General features: G+C 53.8%; 8 protein-coding genes across 8 annotated transcripts; 4 read left to right on the forward strand and 4 right to left on the reverse strand.

Annotated features, from left to right (window-relative positions):
* Positions 1-491: 491 nt before the first annotated feature.
* Positions 492-2,192, forward strand: PG986_010841 (translation elongation factor EF-1 alpha; the record flags this gene model as incomplete). The annotated part of the gene is made up of 3 exons (XM_066847063.1): positions 492-496; positions 562-688; positions 942-2,192. The coding sequence occupies 3 exons, from the start codon at positions 492-494 to the stop codon at positions 2,190-2,192; spliced, it is 1,383 nt and encodes a 460-aa protein (XP_066696554.1).
* A 646-nt stretch (positions 2,193-2,838) lies between these two features.
* Positions 2,839-5,801, reverse strand: PG986_010842 (uncharacterized protein; the record flags this gene model as incomplete). Its single annotated transcript, XM_066847064.1, has 2 exons — positions 2,839-4,329; positions 4,389-5,801. 2 exons carry the CDS (start codon positions 5,799-5,801, stop codon positions 2,839-2,841), a joined length of 2,904 nt encoding a protein of 967 aa, XP_066696555.1.
* Positions 5,802-6,219: 418 nt separating this feature from the next.
* On the forward strand, positions 6,220-7,147 carry PG986_010843 (uncharacterized protein; the record flags this gene model as incomplete). Its single annotated transcript, XM_066847065.1, has 3 exons — positions 6,220-6,580; positions 6,652-7,019; positions 7,052-7,147. The coding sequence occupies 3 exons, from the start codon at positions 6,220-6,222 to the stop codon at positions 7,145-7,147; spliced, it is 825 nt and encodes a 274-aa protein (XP_066696556.1).
* Positions 7,148-7,698: 551 nt separating this feature from the next.
* On the reverse strand, positions 7,699-8,127 carry PG986_010844 (splicing factor; the record flags this gene model as incomplete). Its single annotated transcript, XM_066847066.1, has 2 exons — positions 7,699-7,992; positions 8,125-8,127. 2 exons carry the CDS (start codon positions 8,125-8,127, stop codon positions 7,699-7,701), a joined length of 297 nt encoding a protein of 98 aa, XP_066696557.1.
* A 467-nt stretch (positions 8,128-8,594) lies between these two features.
* PG986_010845 (uncharacterized protein) lies at positions 8,595-9,967 on the forward strand (the record flags this gene model as incomplete). Its single annotated transcript, XM_066847067.1, has 3 exons — positions 8,595-9,338; positions 9,431-9,547; positions 9,605-9,967. The coding sequence occupies 3 exons, from the start codon at positions 8,595-8,597 to the stop codon at positions 9,965-9,967; spliced, it is 1,224 nt and encodes a 407-aa protein (XP_066696558.1).
* A 769-nt stretch (positions 9,968-10,736) lies between these two features.
* PG986_010846 (uncharacterized protein) lies at positions 10,737-11,543 on the forward strand (the record flags this gene model as incomplete). The annotated part of the gene is made up of 4 exons (XM_066847068.1): positions 10,737-10,802; positions 10,975-11,139; positions 11,368-11,430; positions 11,490-11,543. The coding sequence occupies 4 exons, from the start codon at positions 10,737-10,739 to the stop codon at positions 11,541-11,543; spliced, it is 348 nt and encodes a 115-aa protein (XP_066696559.1).
* A 1,341-nt stretch (positions 11,544-12,884) lies between these two features.
* Positions 12,885-14,352, reverse strand: PG986_010847 (uncharacterized protein; the record flags this gene model as incomplete). The annotated part of the gene is made up of 2 exons (XM_066847069.1): positions 12,885-13,236; positions 13,265-14,352. 2 exons carry the CDS (start codon positions 14,350-14,352, stop codon positions 12,885-12,887), a joined length of 1,440 nt encoding a protein of 479 aa, XP_066696560.1.
* Positions 14,353-17,465: 3,113 nt separating this feature from the next.
* On the reverse strand, positions 17,466-17,651 carry PG986_010848 (uncharacterized protein; the record flags this gene model as incomplete). The annotated part of the gene is made up of 1 exon (XM_066847070.1): positions 17,466-17,651. The coding sequence occupies one exon, from the start codon at positions 17,649-17,651 to the stop codon at positions 17,466-17,468; it is 186 nt and encodes a 61-aa protein (XP_066696561.1).
* Positions 17,652-18,262: the final 611 nt, after the last annotated feature.

Here is an 18,262-nt window from a genome sequence, read left to right on the forward strand (position 1 = left end):
CGGCTAAGGAAGCAACCAAGCAGCCAAGGCAGGTATCCTTGCTGATCTAAGTGGGTCTGCCTTAAAAAAACATTTTTCAGAAGGAGGGGTTGAGGGGAATTTTCACAATTCGAGCTGTGTGCGGGCCAACCTGCAGAGCAAGTGAGGAAAAAAAAATTGACTGCCCAAGGCACACAGACTGGCTGATGCAACCCCGCTTCCATCTCTCAGAAACACTTCATAAGCAGAACCCTTCCCTCAAACTCTTGTCAACTTCTCCCCTTCGATTCTTCGTCGCACATTACCGTTGATCAAGCATCACAACCTGTGCATCTCAAGGTAAGCCAGCCTCTCCTGCCTTCCATCCCCTTTACATCAACAAGTCGATCCGAGGAATCATTACCTTCGATCTTTCCACCTCAACTCAACTAACTTGACTTTCTTCCTCGCAGCATCCAGACAACGCATAAACAACAACAACCACTTCTCGAGAATCATCCAACACCGCCATCATGGGGTAAGCAACACCGCGAAGTCATTTCACTATCGATCACCAGGTCACTAACACCTTTCCTCGTGCAGTAAGGAGAAGGCTCATATCAACATCGTCGTCATCGGACACGTCGATTCCGGCAAGTCTACCACCACCGGTCACTTGATCTACAAGTGCGGAGGTATCGACAAGCGTACCATCGAGAAGTTCGAGAAGGTTAGTTCTGCTGCTCATTTTCACATTCACCTTTCCCATATTATCACCCGTCGCGGCTGGCATCCATGTCGCTGTCCCTCCTCACCCCGCATTCAGAGTTGACCCCTCCATTTGAGATTTTTCTTATCTTGGAGGGGTAAACCAACCCTGTGTCCCACTTTCATTACACAATTAGGCACGGACCTCGCACGGGCCCAACATCCAAAAAGCCCCCAATTGGGATTTGCAACATCAATTCTGACAACCATCGTAGGAAGCTGCCGAGCTCGGCAAGGGTTCCTTCAAGTATGCGTGGGTTCTTGACAAGCTCAAGGCCGAGCGTGAGCGTGGTATCACCATCGATATTGCTCTGTGGAAGTTCGAGACTGAGGAGTACAATGTCACCGTCATTGACGCTCCCGGTCACCGTGATTTCATCAAGAACATGATCACTGGTACCTCGCAGGCCGACTGCGCCATTCTCATCATTGCCGCTGGTACTGGTGAGTTCGAGGCTGGTATCTCCAAGGATGGCCAGACTCGTGAGCACGCTCTGCTCGCTTTCACCCTCGGTGTCAAGCAGCTCATCGTCGCCATCAACAAGATGGACACCACCAAGTGGTCTGAGGCCCGTTACAAGGAGATCATCAAGGAGACCTCCTCTTTCATCAAGAAGGTTGGCTACAACCCCAAGGAGGTCGCTTTCGTCCCCATCTCCGGTTTCCACGGCGACAACATGCTGGAGGACTCCACCAACATGCCCTGGTACAAGGGCTGGGAGAAGGAGACCAAGGCTGGCGGCAAGAAGACCGGCAAGACCCTGTTCCAGGCTATCGATGCCATCAACCCTCCCCAGCGTCCCACCGACAAGCCCCTCCGTCTTCCCCTTCAGGATGTCTACAAGATCGGTGGTATTGGCACTGTGCCCGTCGGCCGTATCGAGACCGGTACTCTGAAGCCCGGTATGGTCGTTACCTTCGCCCCCGCCAACGTCACCACTGAGGTCAAGTCCGTCGAGATGCACCACCAGCAGCTTCCCGAGGGTTTCCCCGGTGACAACGTCGGCTTCAACGTCAAGAACGTCTCCGTCAAGGAGATCCGTCGTGGCAACGTCGCTGGTGACTCCAAGAACGACCCCCCTATGGGTGCCGCTTCTTTCAACGCCCAGGTCATTGTCCTCAACCACCCTGGTCAGATCGGTGCCGGTTACGCTCCCGTCCTCGATTGCCACACTGCCCACATTGCTTGCAAGTTCTCTGAGCTTCTTGAGAAGATCGACCGCCGTACTGGTAAGTCGGTTGAGAACTCTCCCAAGTTCGTCAAGTCTGGTGATGCCGCCATCGTCAAGATGATTCCCTCCAAGCCCATGTGCGTTGAGGCTTTCACCGACTACCCTCCCCTGGGTCGTTTCGCCGTCCGTGACATGCGTCAGACCGTCGCTGTCGGTGTCATCAAGTCCGTCGAGAAGGCCGCTGCCGGTTCCGGCAAGGTCACCAAGTCTGCTGCTAAGGCTGGCAAGAAATAAATGTATTAACACATTTATTTCCTTCCTCCTTGTGGCTGGCTTAGCTTTCTGAGGCTCAGCTGCCTTGTAATGCTTCATCACGACACGACTTAACGTCACGAATCTTCTTGCCTCTTGCGATGATCACTGGGATTTGACTTATGGGGAACAAAGATATGAAGGGAAGGGTTATGGACTTTTTCACGACAAAACTTCTCCATAGTGTGCTTGTAGTACCAAAATAGAGTCAATAGACAAGTGGTCTGAAACTTAATTTCCTGTCTTGGTCTTCTTCCGACGTGATATGTGTTTTCTGTGTTGCACCATTCTTCTTGATATCACTGACCGTATGGAGCCTACATGGTCATGGATTGTCCAACACCGATGGTCGAATCTGGACCAAGCAGTGGCTCACTACGGCTCTGCCTTTACACGAAGAAGGAAAATGTTGTTCGTCGGGTTCTACTTTGTGTGTACATAAAATATGTACCGGACGATTGTTATATTTTCTGGAGCCGTTAATGGTATTGTACAGAGTTTTGTACAGTTCACCATACCATGTCATGATATACAAGGTTTCAATATACTAGTACAGTTGGCTTTCCTTGCAGCTGCCTCACTCCCTTGTATGTTACCCTGCTTTGTTTTGTCTTTCAATGCACTCCCATCATCCAGCAAATCCAGACCAGAACTTTGCAGTTTGAGCTGTTTTGTATACAAGATTCAAGAAGTCATTCGTAGGTGGCTGCTCCTCCTGTTTCTCCAACACTTCTCCGGTTTCAGCTGAAGAAACGTCGCTAGGTAGCGGCTTGGGCGAAAGAGCTAGCTCAGCGCGACGTCCACCGCCCTGTCCGGCCTCGATGCTCGTGTACGTCAAGGTGTGGCCCTCGTATGGCACGCTGATGGCGCGGTGCAGCTCAAGGCCCATGAAGGCGTAGGGGATGCTGATGGGTTCGTTCTTTTTGGCGGTCGTGCGTGCTTGGAGCTTTCTGTCCAGCTTTTCGCGCTTTGCATGTTCCTTGGCCGCCGCTTTGGCGGACAGGGTCGTCGAAATAGGCGGATAGTGGGCATGGTAGAAGAGGCGCGCCGGGATATGGAAGCGCTGCTGCGCCGGCATCTCGAGCTTGCCGTCAGAGATGTCGAGGCGGGCGCGGTCGAGGAAGGCCTGGAGGGGCTGCCAGGTGGCCAGGTCCTCGGGGTGGCCCTGGAGCGTGGCGACGCGCTGCTGCTGCACACGGACGTCGACGGGCGACGAGGGGAGCATGACGTCGTGGAGATGGGTCTCGACGATGGCGCGCAGGGAGTGCACGCCAGTGATGACCGGGTCGTCGCTGTCGGTCAAGGCGAGTCGGAGCTCGAGAGGCGGGCCGGGGTAGTTAGGTTCGGCCGGGTTCGCGCTGGGCGCGGGCAAGAAGCGGATCAGGATGGTGTGTTCTACCGAGAACGAGGGCTTGTTTCCTTGGTTATCGGGCTGGTTCCCACCATGGATCGCGGCGAGCCGCATAGGGTGCGGCACGATGGGCGAGAAGATGCGAGAGTAGGAAGACAGATCGGCACGGGTTTGCTCGTGATTCGGGATGAGCGCTTTCGCCGGTAAGCCCATCGCATCCAGCAGAACATGACCAAAGACGGCGGAGGTAGCAGTATGCACCTCGGGAGACCAGCGGACCGGTTGATGAGGGTGTTGTTCTGACGGTGTTTGTACCTCAATCTTGGCCTTCTCCAAGTCGGCAATCGTGGATTTGTTGTAAACCTCGGCCCCATCAAGTACATCACGCGTGATTTGCAATGCAGCATCTTCTTCTATGGGGAGTGATACCGGCGTTTCAGCGAGTAGGAGTTGTACGGGCGGATTCGGGAGAGCGTCTTGTTCATCAGAGAAATGCTGCGCAGCATCCTCCGTTCCAGGCGGTATGATGTATCGAGCCCACCTGCCCAGTCTATCCTTCCAGCTCCATTTCTCGCGGTTGTACTCGTCAACTAGGAGACTGCCTTCAAGATATGGTGTGGTCTCTTCTGGTGCGTACAACTTCAACAGGGCGGACTCTGGGTTGAGCGCGGACATGAGAAGACGAAACACAACGTGCCGTAGGTCCTCCACTTCGTACTCGGACTGATTCGTCCTGCGGCCCCTAGCTTCAAGCCAGGTTACAGCTATCTGAAAGATGAGGTTTAGTCTACATGATCAGAAGGGAAATATATACTGGGACGGCTTACCCTTTTCGTACTGTGACTCTGCTTGATGTACGTGTTAGATATGCGGCCGACCTCCTCGAGTAAGACTTCATCGATGACATCGTGCGGACCAGCAACAAGAGAGACTGGGAAGTGGCGGGTGGTGAGGTTTTGGAGAATGACATTCAGCTCGTGTATCAGTGTTTCGGCCTTAGGCCGGGTGCAAACAAAGCGAATCGTGGCCTTTTTCATGAAGATATCCATGCTCTCGCCGCGGTCGAGGAACCTATCATTGAGGAGCTTGAGGAAACGTCGTGTTCCTCGCATAAGCATTGTGAACTCGAGCTTGCGCACCACGACATCTACCTGTCCCAAACCTCCCATGAGTTCTTCAATATGCAGGCCCCAGCACTCACGCATGATGCGCACAGCGAGCTTTTCTTTGGCGGCGGCCGTCTCCGAGACGTAGCCATGTAGGTGTCGATCCGTATCCTCTGGCAAACCGCCAGCGGCCACCTCTTCCGAGTTGAGTCGCACCCAGGGTGATATTTCGCGAATCCAGGGATATGTCGTAACGGGTGCGGAGGAATCTACCTCGGCCTGAGGGCTGGCTTCATCCGAGTCTGCGGCCTGGCTCTCCGGCTCGATCTCGTCGTGTTCGTTCTCTGATACTTCTTCTGTCCCTGCCCCAGCCTCCGTTGCTTCTTTCAGCGCAGCCTTGAAGCTGTCGATGTAGTCGACAAGCTGAGTTTTTAGGAAGCCTTCGGCGAGCTCGTGTTGTATCCTGCGAAACTCTTTTTCGGGAAGGTAGGTCTCCGACTCGGGGCAGAGGCCGTCGATATTAGCACGAACCTCCTCAGGAGTGACCGGTTCATCCTGGTGTTCGAGCAGAGCTTGGATCTCAAGCTGCGATGGCTGCTCTTCGGTATCGGCAGTGTCAGTGTCTTCAGGCACAGCAGAACGCTTCTTCTGCCTGTATAGACCCTGATCTTTCATGACAATGGCATAGGCCGGTTTGCCTAACATGTCCGAGCCGAGTTTCTCGGATGCTTCGGTCAGCAGTCTGTTACGAGACAAGTGTATCTTGCTGGTATTCAACCGCTTGAAAATGAAGGCGCCTCCCTGCGGCTTCCGTCTCGAACTACGGCTTTCATAGTCATTGCCCGGATCGTCCGTCGCAAAGAAGTCGGACTTGTAGAAAGACTTGTTTTGGGCGCGTGTCGCAAGCTCGGTTTCGTCGGGGCTCTGGTTCTCCTCGTCATGGCTCTGGCCGTGCTCTGTTGGGCGGTCTGCGGGCTGGTCGCTGGTAAACCATCGTAGAGTCTGTCTCCGGCTTGCGACAGCAGCAGTGTATCGAGTTGGGGCATGGGGATGTCGAGGTCGGGTGGCTTGACTGAGAAGCCGTAGTCGGCACCCTAGGCAAATCGCACCACTGGAGATTTTTCGTGATATCATGAAGACCAACTAAGAAACAAGACCCAGTACTGAGAAATATACATTCGACCACACTCCTGACTAGTTCTAAGTCTATTGGATTTCAACCCTGGACGACCTCAGTATCGATGCGCAAGGACTTTTGCTGAAGCTATCCGATAAGGCGGGGCGATAAGGACTTATGGAGACCCGTGAGTCGCAGTGGCCGGCGTTTTTCAATTAAACCGACAGCAGGAACCCGCGATGCTGGAGCGCGATTGCTGCTGCCACCGGATGGATGCCCCTCCATGCCAATGGATAAAGGCCTCGATATTTGCGCATAATTTACGCACACGTCATAACTCAAAAACCGGGGTTTCGTTTCTCTACCATCGCCCAGCTCTTGCAAACCTCTTTTATTGCAGTTTCGACCCAAGAAGTGCCAGACTCACGACTCACCATGCCGACTCAAACCCAGCGACGCCGTCGCGATGACGATGACGAGCCCCGGAGACGATCTCGTCGTCAAGTCGAGTCCGACGCCGAAGAAGCTTCGAGCCAGGACGAAGACGGCGACGTCAGCATGGGGGGCGCCGGCGACGAAGCCCAGCTCATCAAGAAGCTGGTGCGGTACGCGCTAGCATGCGAGCACGCCCGCATACCAATTAAGAGGGATGGTATTAGAGAAAAGGTCCTAGGTAGCAACTCGAGATCCTTCAAGAGCATATTCGACGGAGCCCAGCTCCAATTGCGCCAAGTGTTTGGCATGGAAATGGAAGAACTGCCAGTTAAGGAGAAGCGCACACTCAAGGAGAAGCAGAGTAAGTGGCCCATCCCCATCCGTTCGACGCCGGATAGACGCTGACTGCTCTACTCTGGACAGAGGCTACAGCTAGGAAAGCCAACGGTGCGACTTCTTCGAGACAATATGTCCTGGTCACAACCATACCGTCACAGTATAGGACGCCCGAAATCATTGCGCCGTCACGAGCACCGAGCTCCCGCGAAGAGGCCGAATATGTCGGCTTTTACTCATTCGTGATATCCGTCATTACCCTCAGCGGCGGTGAGTTGAGCGACATGAAGCTTAGGCGATATCTCACACGTATGAACGCCTCTCAGAACCTGCCCATGGACAGGACGGACAATGTCCTTGCCAAGCTTGTGCGACAAGGCTATCTCGACAAGGTGGTGGAGAAGTCGGACCACGGCGAGGAGGATACCGTAACATGGTGCGTGGGCTCAAGAGGCAGGGTTGAGGTTCCACCGGACAGTATTGCTGGTATTATTAGATTGGTCTGGGGGAAGAGAAACCCGACGACCTCGAGAAGAAGATTAGCAGGAGTCTTGGATTGCAGCAGCCAGACGACGATGCAGGTGACGCATAACTATGCAGGCTTACAATTAGGTTTCTTGTTTGTTCTCACATCAGCATCGCAATTTTGCGATTATCGACATCATGTTTGGCGTTGGCAGGGGTTTTCTGGACGGCGTTGCAGGAAAATAGGAACAAAGTGGTTGGGGTGCTATATTTATACCCGCCAGAGAAACTGGCTGCTATTTCATGACGAAGCTGTCCTCATAGCGATTACTTCTGACCTTCCATCGTTTTCTCTTCCACATATGAACCCATTGATTTATCTTTCGAGCCGAACATAAATGCAGGCTATCTTGCCGTTGGTATGCCCATACGTTCTTCATCCCCAGTAGCGTGGCTCTCTCTCCTCGTATGCTGCCCAAAACAGTCGAACAGGGCAAGGTAAGCCGATTGGCATCGCAATCGATACGTACTCGCTGTGTGTGCCCGTCGTGTAGAACGGCACAGTATCGGGCGCGGAAGACCGAATTCTTCGTAGTAATCATCGATTGCCAAGTAAGCCATTCGGTATGATTTGGATACCTTGCATTATAGAAATGCATCCATCATGAAGTGGCCTGCTCATTCCTGTGCCCGCGGCGTCGGCGGCGCCATGTACATCTCCTGGTCCTCGCGGGGCGGCGGCGGGCCGCAGGGCTGGACCATCTTGCGGAGGAGCTGGGCGCGCAGCTTGGCCGAGGGCTCGTTGAGCGCCAGGCTCATGTAGGCGAGCTGCGAGGGGTGGCCGACGATGGAGCTGTACGTGTCGCGCGCGATGTTGGTCCGCCACTCCCACGACGTCGTGTCAGGGTGGCCCGTACCAACGTACTTGGCCTGCAGGCGCTCCAGCTCTTGCTGGGTGCGAAGTTTGTCGGCCTAGAACGGATGGGAGGCATGTTTTGTTAGTTTGCGATGCGACAAGATGATTTGAAGACTGCCTGGTGATTGCTGGGCATATCGATGTGGATGTTCCGCGAAACGATTGGGATGCGAACAGGGGACACTTACCATCTTGGATGCAGGATGTCAGACCTTGAGATGTCCTGGATGCGACACGGACTGAAAGTTGATGGTTCGTTCTTCCTTGCTGCCGTTGCTCCTTGCGATAACGTTGCTGTGGCTAGAGCTCATGTGGCGCAAGCTTGGACCCTTATCCCATCCCAACCTTCTTAGCAGAGCTGACTACTACCCGGTCTCAAGACAACCGCATTCGATTGATATCCATCTCGCCTCGGTAAATTATAAACACGTTCAATTCTCAATTAGTACTCTTACTTTCAACTTATTACTTGTCAATTACAGTCCTCAAGTGGTGTTCTCGTTGAACATTGGCTGGCTTCAAAGTCCTCCGAAGCTGGCAAGTTGATCGAGCAACAGGGTCTACTGAAGGTCGACACTGCAACGTCTCTGTCAGGGCTGTTTCGCTCTTAAAGGGCTGGGCTGCATATCCAATTGAGTCTTTCATACTCCGCATCAGCATGTTGGAGCCCTGGGATGAGGTTCTCACCCAAGAGAAGGAGAGGCAGTCATGTGCAGAAGATGTTGCAGCAATACAAGTAGCTTGTGTGGCGGACCATAACAAGCTGCATGTCGCTGAATGCACCGAGTGTTGGCCGAGGCTCCTGAACCGGATGCGCGATCGCTATCTCAACTCGGCCACGAAGGAGTGGTTCTCGGGCAGGCGCTTATTCCTCCAGGATCTCGACACTTTGTTCACACAAGCCCATGAGTACAAAACAGACCTCAAGACTATTGAGCAGAGGATATCTGATGAGAAGCGAGAATGGTTTCGTGACAAGTCCAAGAATCTGGGCTTCCAATCGGCCGTCAAGTCACCAGCTGAGGCCAAGAACCTGCAGCACAAGCTGAACGACCGCAGCATACCAGTTGAGGAGCTGGTTCCTGAGTTCAGAAGTGCCATAGGCGAGGATGTGAGCGGTAACCAGAAACCCCTGGATGATCTGCTGGAACGATTGAAGACTTCCAAGTCTCCTCAAATGAGAGTTGAGGCATATGTTGATATCTTCTTTCAACCTGGGAACGACGCAGAGGGTGCTGCCAAATCACAGAAGTATATTGAGATGATTCGCAATGGTACCCCCATCGCGGACGTTATCCATATAATGCTTCGCGATCGCCAGGCCAGCAAAGGGAACCAGGAGCAGAAGCAGGCTCTCCAGAAGAAGTTAGAGGAACTTCGTAGAGCCAAAGCGGCTCATGAGGTGGACAAGGCAAAAAGGCAAAGCTCAAGCAAGAAGCTCTGAGCGCTGCTGCGGTCCAAGACGTCGCGGAAGTATGTCTAGCCTGCTCACAGACGATTCCTGGCGACTACACTTCATGTCCCTTATGTGACGTGCTTGCGGACACCTACAAAATCCGAAAGCAATCAACATTCTTCTGCCCAGACGAAGAGTGTAGCGTTCAAGGACAAGTATGTACCTATCCACCCGCCACCTAGTAGTTTTGTTCTTGCTCACAAGATGGACAGGAAGCGCACTGGAATGAGGCACATGAATGCGCCTCGGGAGACTACTGCACAGACTTACAAAAGGAAGACGTGGACATGGATGGAGATAGCCGTATCACTGTTCTGTGTCGAGAATGCGTCGAGGCTTTTAAGGTTGAGTCAGTCTTCTGTTCTCCTCAGTGCTATAACGACAACTTCCAGAGGCACCGCGAAGGGGTCCACCTGTCCGAGTGGGCCAAGATTGGTGAAATCGCCGATGACGATGACGACCTTGAGCATCTGGCCGGCGGCGAGTCGAAATATCGAGCCAAGAAGATCGAGAAACACTATCTAGTCTTCGAAGATGTTTTAGCAGAGCTGGTAAAAAGGGCAACAGTACCGTAGGATTGGCTGGTGGCCCAATACCAAAAGTAAAGCGAAACTCTGGACTATGAAGAGGAGAAGGATTGATTTCCCGGTAATATTTCGGTGTGAAGGCAGGGAGCCTTTACTCTTAGAAAGATTGTTTGGTATTGGGGGGGATTGGGCCTGATTGCCAACCAAGGCTGACCAGCGAACTTCGCTTTCCCATGTCACTACTAGGACAAACCCCTTTTTGGAGGCTTGAAGTAGAAAACCGAGCGGTTCTTTGTGACATGGTGGAAGAGTGTCTATAACAAAACACTCGGTACCAACCACTTCATGTCAGACAGCCGCATAATAAACATCCTACAATGAACGGAACCAACGCATGGTTGTGAGAACGATATGGGTACAGCTTCAGACCTGTAGGTACGCATAGAGTAGTCAATGTACATGTGTTCAGCACCTTTTCCCTCTATCCCGAGAAGCTCGGAGGTACTGCGTAGCCGCTTATCCCCGGAGCCTTGGCGATGACGAGCGGCAACCGAACGTTGGTCGCCGACGCTAAGAATTTTAGGCACTGGAGTAGGTACCAGAATGGATGCATCAATCACCAACGGAATTTGCCATCAGTGTGTAATTGAACGGCAGCATTTTGCATCATTCCCCAATCCCAATCCAAACCCCGACACAGCTTCCAGCCCATAGACTCGAGATCTGGTCTATTGATTGGGAAACCCCATCGCGCTTCTTCTTCTTCTTCTTCTTCCCCCTCTTCGAACAAGCCAAAGCCTACGAGTTGTGAGCGACCATGGCGACCAACGGCCCCGTCGTTTCCGCCTTGAAGGGCGACCTTCCACAACAAGCTCGGTCATTAGTAAGTAGCAGTGCATTGCCGTGCTGGTGGTACCCTCTACAAGCAGCGCACCCATTTCACATCACCGCATTGGCTGGCTGGTTGGCTTGCGCCGACGAGATCGCCTAACCCACGACCTTTGATGTCCTCGTGAATCAAGGCCTCCTGCTAACTACGACTTCTTCGGAAACAGTACCGATCATTATTACGCCAAGGCCGCCAGTTCCAAGCCTACAACTTCCGCGAGTACGCCCGCCGTCGGACCGTCGACGCTTTCCACGACAACAAGAACGTGTCAGACCCGCGAGAGGTGCAAGAGCTGATGCAGAAGGGCTTGAAGGAGCTACAGATGCTGAAGGTAGGTCTGACCCATGCGACCTTTGTTTCTACCGGCCTCGGGTTTTCAGGCTCAAGAGGATGCGGTTGCGGTATATAGCTGCGAGGCGGAAATCGTGCGTCCCAAGAGCGACCTTGGAGCAGAGAGATTACGTTCTAGGCGTCCGGAAACTTCTTCTCGTTGGCCGGAGGAGCACAAAATAAGTAGCGAAGCAGGGCATCAGGCACTGGCTAACTCAGAGTCACGCAGCGTCAAACGGTCGTCAGCCAGTTCTTCCAGTTCGATCGCTTAGTGGTCGAAGGTGGCATTTCGGTAAGTTGCGAACCACTGTATCTTCGCGAAAGCCCATCGCTCTAATACGGTATTGGCAGGGCAAGCAAACTGGCAAGTCAGGCGACATTGCGCGGACAAAGGAGCAAGGGTGAGTACTTATATCCAGCCTATATACCCCAACTGGACCGAAAAGAAGCCCCGGAGACTAACGAAATTGCGCAGCTGGACTTGAGAATTCAATATGAACCTACAGCCTCGGAGCGATTGTCTTCGCGTTTGCAGGATGTACTAAAAAGGTGTACGATAGGGGACCGGCAACAAAGCGGTGGTGTGGGAGCCAGCAAGTCTTGCGGACCAAAGCATTTCTTGCACAGGGTCACCACTGGTTACATCGCTGCTCAACATAGAGTCTTTGTCTGGCCTGCTCCGGATTTTGCAGTAGGCTGATGATCCATAGAGGCGTTGACACGCTGAAAAAGCATGGAAATGATATCCAAGAAATTCGGAAGCCATTTGATCACCTGAGCCTGCACATGTGTCTATTTTGTTGCTTGTTGCATGGAGATGGGACTGTGTGCCATGTAGGTCAAATTCAGTACCCGCGCTCGTTACTCGCTTCTCGGTAGTGGTAGTACTATCGAAAGGGCCTCCCTTGGCAATATGAGGTGCCTCAACTTGGCACAGATGATCGGGTTAAAGGTAAAGGTGGCGATTCCAGGAATGGGCCTGGCAAGTCCAAGTCAGAATCACCATGCATCGAAGAAAACACTTTTGCGGAAAATGTAGAAAAGGGGTTGATCAGGAAGGTGGTCAGGAAAGGGGTAAAATCTTACCATGCCATGCTGTGTATAAAAAGCCCCTTGTTAGTTGGCAAAGTCTGTCTTAATCGCCACCGCTTACATAATACAGGCGCAGTAATCAAATATATCAAATATAATAAACGAAGAACTATAGAATACTTGCTTGCCTTTGGTTTTATCGTATAACGTAGCATGTAGCGCAGCTGTGCTCCCGTACGTCAAGCAATGTCTCGTAGCGTTCTGTACCCTATTTGTATCGCATGCAATGAATGGTGCCTAGTAACGAACACTAATGTTACGATAGCACGGCTATCCCCTCGGGGGACACACGTCCCCGAACAGAGTCCAGACGTCGAGAGACTACGATATTACAGTATATGATCTTGCATTTTGGATATTGTCGTAATGGTTTAGAATTTTATACGATATTCTTTATTTCTGTGCAATACATCATTCTTGGACGTACATGAGTTGTTCTTCTCGAATCACCCCAACACCACGACCATGGGGTTTGTTCATTCTTCACGATCTCTGATTGTAGGAGCGAGAAGTGTTTGGCGCGAATATGCATCCATGCCACGCCGCAATGAAGCTACCTCCTACGGCCCGGGATCCCTTGCGCGTTGGTTCTGTTCTAATGGTCATCATAATGATAAGACCTTGTTTCTTCCTTCTTGCTTGCCTGCTTCCTATTTATTCGACTAGCGTCTCGAGGTCTTCCCTCGTGAATCCGAACAAGTAGAGCAGGTCCATCAGGCTCTCGCCGTTGAGCCGGGCGCAGGCCTCCATCTGCACGCGCGGCTTCGCGTTCCAGGCCACGCCGAGCCCGGCCGCGTCCATCATGAGGAGGTCGTTGGCGCCGTCGCCGACGGCCACGACCTGGCTCAGGGCGATGCCCTCCTTTTCGGCGATCTCCAGCAGCAGCTCCCGCTTGCGCTCCTTGCCCACGATCCGCCCTTGCACCTCGCCCGTGAAGCGGCCGGCGTCGTCGAGCTCGACCTCGTTGGCGTGCGCGTAGTCGATGCCCAGCTCTGAGGCCAGCCAGCTGGTCAGGGGGCAGGAAGCCGCCCGACAGGACGGCCGTCTTGACGCCGAGGCGCTTGAGCGCCTTGATCAGGTCGGGCACGCCCGTTGTGACGTCGAGTACGGGGCGCAGCTGCTCGAAGATGCTCACGGGCAGGCCCTTGAGGAGCTGCACACGCTCGCGGAAGGCGGCGTCAAACTCCAGCTCGCCCAGCATGGCGCGGTGCGTGATGTCGGCGACCTGCTGGGCCAGGTCCGGCGGGTCTTTCAGGGTCGCGGCGAGCAGGTCGATGACTTCTTGGGTGATCAGGGTGCTGTCCATGTCAAAGACGACCAGTCGCGGGTGCCGCCTCCAGAGGGAGCCCCTCTGCAGCGCGACGTCAATGTTCCATTCGCGCTCGAAGCGGTAGATGAGCTCGTGCTTGCGCAGGTCGGCCAGGGACAGGAAATCCTCGGCAGGCCCGGGCGAGAGCGTCAGCTCCACGACGAGCGGATGATCCGGGTCGTCCAGACACTTATGCGACGAGGTTATCTCGGACGAGCCCGGGGGCAGGGGGAAGGTGGACATCAAGTGCAGGAAGGAGGTGATGCACATGGGGGAGATGTAGGAGCCGTAGAGGTGGTCGAGGGGCTCGGGCTCGTTGGCGGCGCGGGGCTCGAGGGGGAAGTCGTCGAAGTTGGTGGTCGGGGCCATGTTGGCGGGCAGGTCCGAGTCGGACTTGGGCAGGCGCGGCGAGGGCAGGTTGTCGTTGCTGGCCGAGGCGCGGCTGCTGGCGAGGGGCGTTGACTTCTTGTTGGCCTTGTACATGAGGGTCGCGATCAGCTTGCTCGTCTTCTGGCCGCGCGGGGCGGCGCAATTGGGATGCGTGAAGTCATGGCTGCCGCCGTCCACTATGCGGGGCGGCTCGTCTTTGGAGGGCACGCCGTTGAAGGGACTGAAGCTCTTGGCGGGCGATATCCCGGTGGACTGCAGGTCCTCGACGACGGTGTCGATGCCGAAGTGGCCCTCGGGCTTGGTCGCGGGCCCGCGATATTGCTGGTGCTCTTGCAGATAGGAGCTGCTGCTGCGCATGCCGCCCAGCTGCGGTCGCGCCGGCGGAGGCTGTCTGTGAGCCGTGGCGGGGTTGCCTTCAGCCATGATTGCGAATTGACTTTTGGGGAGGGGAGCCGCAGGGAATGAAAGACCCCTAGTTTTGGAAAAGAAAGGTTTGGGTTGGGGGAAGAGGCGGGGCGGGGGCCGACGACAATGTTTGGTAGAAGGTATATTGAGGATATATATGTATTCAGGTCCTAGAAATTTCCTTTTTTTTTCCCTCTACACGGAAATGTCTGCAGTCCTCTCCGGTGGCTTTCGAGGATTTTGGTGTTGTGACAGCTGACTCTGACTGGAGAATGGCGAGCAGGCAGAGGAGTGTTTGTCCCGCTGACCGTAGCGAAGGATGGGCCCCAACCACGACGCCCATTGCGCAACCCACGGCTAGGCCGACGGGGCGGTTGCTTGCATCAACTCAACGTGGGTTGGCCCAGCCCGTTGGCGGTTTCGCGACAATGCGACCTACTCGCCTACTGGACTACTGCTGCTAGACGAGACGGCCTTCTTTCCTAGTCTCTGGGGACAGCACATGCTGCACTGCACAGCACATGTCAAAAGAGACATTGATCTCCCGGACAAGCCACTGTCGTTTCGATGGCAACTTCCAGGACACGGCTGGCTTTTATTTTAAACTTGGCGATTACGAGCCCAACGCACGAAAGCCTTGCATTGTATGGATTGATCCGTGGTTGTATCATTGCGCATGGCAGGATGGCTCCCCTAGGCTCTCATAGGCTCTGAACCTCGGCGACTTAGCTCCATGTACATATATCCAGGTCGGTATCCTCTTCTACATACCCCGCCAAAAGCCTTGAACCACTCGGTCCGTTCAGGAACGACTGGGAACTTGTCGTACGACAAAATCATCCTGGCGTCACGGGTCACCACGAACTTCAGGGTGATCGGCAGGGACTCCGGCTCCTAAGGCACGAAGGGCACAAGGGCACAAGGGCACTCGCATTGCCCTGTCCAGATATAGCGCGCTACCAAGTGCCATGCCTTGTTCCTCGTCCTGGCCTGCCCTGTTTCGGCCAAGTCGGGCCTTAGGGCCAGTGCCGCTTTTACCTTGGGTACGCTCGCGCGGCTTACTTAGCCCAATTATACACACCCCAAGCGTATTGTGCAGACAAAACGGACTGGAAAACAAGAAACGGGTGCGTCGGTCTACACCCTCCGGCCTGCACCTGTTCTCGTGGGCAGCCGAGTTCTTCTTGTCTCTTCCGTTGGGTCTGCATCATCTCGGTCGCAACGTGGGCGGCCCAATGATCCCGGCCAGAGAGCCGGCCAGTGAGAGTTTGACAACGGTGACTTCCGGAGGGCCAAATGCCGCCCGAGTAGACAGCGATAACTATATCGCAGTTGACAACTGTCCCCCATGCCACCGCCAAAGCAGAAGCTATTAACAGCGGCGAAGGTGGGCTTTTTTACCATTTGGGTCTTTGATGCCACTGAAAGCACTGGAGCGCACGAGGGCACCACCGCTGACCCCATCGTCGTTGGAAATCTTTGGTTGTGTGTGACTTCGCACTAGCATCAAACAACTTTGTAGAGTCTATTGCGTGACTGGCTGATCTCCTCTGTCTCCTTCTGTTGTGTTCCGGGCGCCGAATGCATGCTCCGTACCAGTGGTTATCGCACATCTAGATGACTGGGTGAGCTGTTAGAGGTGGCTCGGAAATCAGTCTCATAGGGAGTTCAAAGTCCAATCAACATCTTATCAAGGTGCAAAACGCGAATGGACCACCCTACGGGGAGTAAAAGCCCCTACTATGGGCACCATTACTGCTTCATGTCAGTACCTTGACTGAAGATAGGTCATGGCTATAGGTGAGTACAATCACAGATCAATACAAGTGGGTTAATACAAAAGAAGGGCTGGTAGATAGAATTCGCCATCTACAAGAAGCGCATATCGGAATTGACTAGAAACAATCACTCTAAAGTTGGTGAGCGATAGGGGCAGCTTGTACATTTCGTTCGGCGTGAGGTGATGCAGAGCCGAGCTTTGGTTCCCCCCGGCTGCCCAAGCTCTATGCCTCCCTTTAATGGGCTGGCGTCGAAGATGGCCTTGAATGATGATTGTTCGAACGACTCCGTCCTAGGTCGTTGGCGCATCCGGACAATAACATGCCCGATCCAGCGATTTGATGCTCCGCGAGTTCACATTCCCTACGCTGGGACCCCTTTTTCAACCATTTCTCATGGAGTCACACGTCTCCCACAAGCTCCGTACCGACAGGGTTACAGCCGTGGGGATATCCTGTCTAGTGAAGTGCCGCCCGAGACAGATGATGATATTGCGGCTGCCGTAGGGACGATTTGCACGGCTCGGAGATGGTGGCGGCCAATCTCGTTGTCTCTATGCAAGCGATGGGTCAACGAGACGGAGGCGCCCAAGATAGAGTCCTAAATTGGCAGCGTACACGGCGCCGCGACGCCCAAGTCCTGCGAGGAATCTCGATGTACTTCCCAGACCGCGGCAACTTCATCGCGTATTTGCCGCGGGAACGACTGGCCATGGGTCATCTCGATAGGCGTAGGCTGTCATTAGAGTAGCGTTAACATTCATTGTGTAGGAGGCAAGTAAAGACCTGATCAGTAGATTGCCATGAAGCTGAAGCAAGTGGTTCACCTACATCCAAATCAACCCAAACTGTAAAGACGCCCGACCATTCAGCTTCATATCGTAATTCTCGAAACGTTGTGCCCTGGTGCTAATCAAGCTGCGGCCAAAGTAGAGATCTTAGTCAGGACTATCTCGAGCTGTAGATGACCAGCCGGTTTGGCTCAGGTATCAGCCAGCCATCACTTGGTTGCCGCCAGACGCTGGCCACGAACTTTCCATGCCGCGCGACGGGCGAACCAAGACGCGTTTGCAGGGAGACTTATATACCATATATAGAGAGGATCTCGCCAAGGACGGCGCAGTTCTTAGTCCAACGTCATACTCGCAGAAGTTCTTAGCCAAGCCAGGATCCGAGTCCAAGATCTGGGGCCCGATAGGTATCGGTGTGAATTCCATGAATGAATTGCCCCGAGCCTCCTGCCCCGTGAACTCCTGTTCAAGCTGCAGTCGGAACTCATTGACAAGACTCGCGCTTGTACTGCTGTCACCGGTGGTTTATGGCTCGGTACATGGAGTTGCCTCCCGAAGCGCTTCACAGCTGGGACGGGCTTCTCAGGACTGCAGTCGTGCCCGGGTCGTCGTCCCACCACTTGTCGGCATCCGCAGCCGGCATATCCTCTAACAAGCGCGTTATGGGGAGCTGCAGGCCCTCAAATGTGAGCTTCTTAGAACTGCGAAAGAGAGCCTGGACATTGTGTGGCCCAGTGACCACGTACATGTGTGCAAAGGTGCAGCGTGGGACTCAACAAAATCACCAGCAGGTGTTCTCCGCCTATCTAAAAGTCAACCTTGCCAATCGGTATGAGTTACATGCTCTCTTACGGAGCTACGTACACGATATTCTCGTGAAACTTATGAGGATTGGTGGCCGTAGAGAGGCCGCTTCCAACAAAGAACACCCATCATGAGGTTTTGCTGGTTCGAAACTCCGAAAAAGCGACGATCGCCTGGCATTAAAGCAAGCCCAAAGAGGTGTGTTCTCATGAGAAAGGTGTTAGGAGGTACGGGGACGGTGGCCAGCAGCACATATCCAATGTAGTCGGTATTACAATGATTCAGACAGGTGTAGCAGCTCCATGTCGCTTTATATCGTGACACCGGGAGACACATGACAGATTAGGGATGCGATCTGAGGTTCTGGAAGCATCCATACTTGTCATTTGCGCGAGGTCTCACATGCCCTCCCACGTGGGCCACGGGGCATCTGTATCTATTCTCTAATTGACGATGAAGTACGGCGAACTATGCTGCCCAAAGACGTGAACGTGTACATCACCACGCTCTCTGATCTTTTGTCGATATGGGAAACTGCCAAAGCAATATACCCAG

This window comes from Apiospora aurea (assembly GCF_038362705.1).
Source record: "Apiospora aurea strain CBS 24483 chromosome Unknown utg000007l_segment0_segment0, whole genome shotgun sequence".
NCBI classification, from domain to species: Eukaryota; Fungi; Ascomycota; class Sordariomycetes; order Amphisphaeriales; family Apiosporaceae; genus Apiospora; species Apiospora aurea.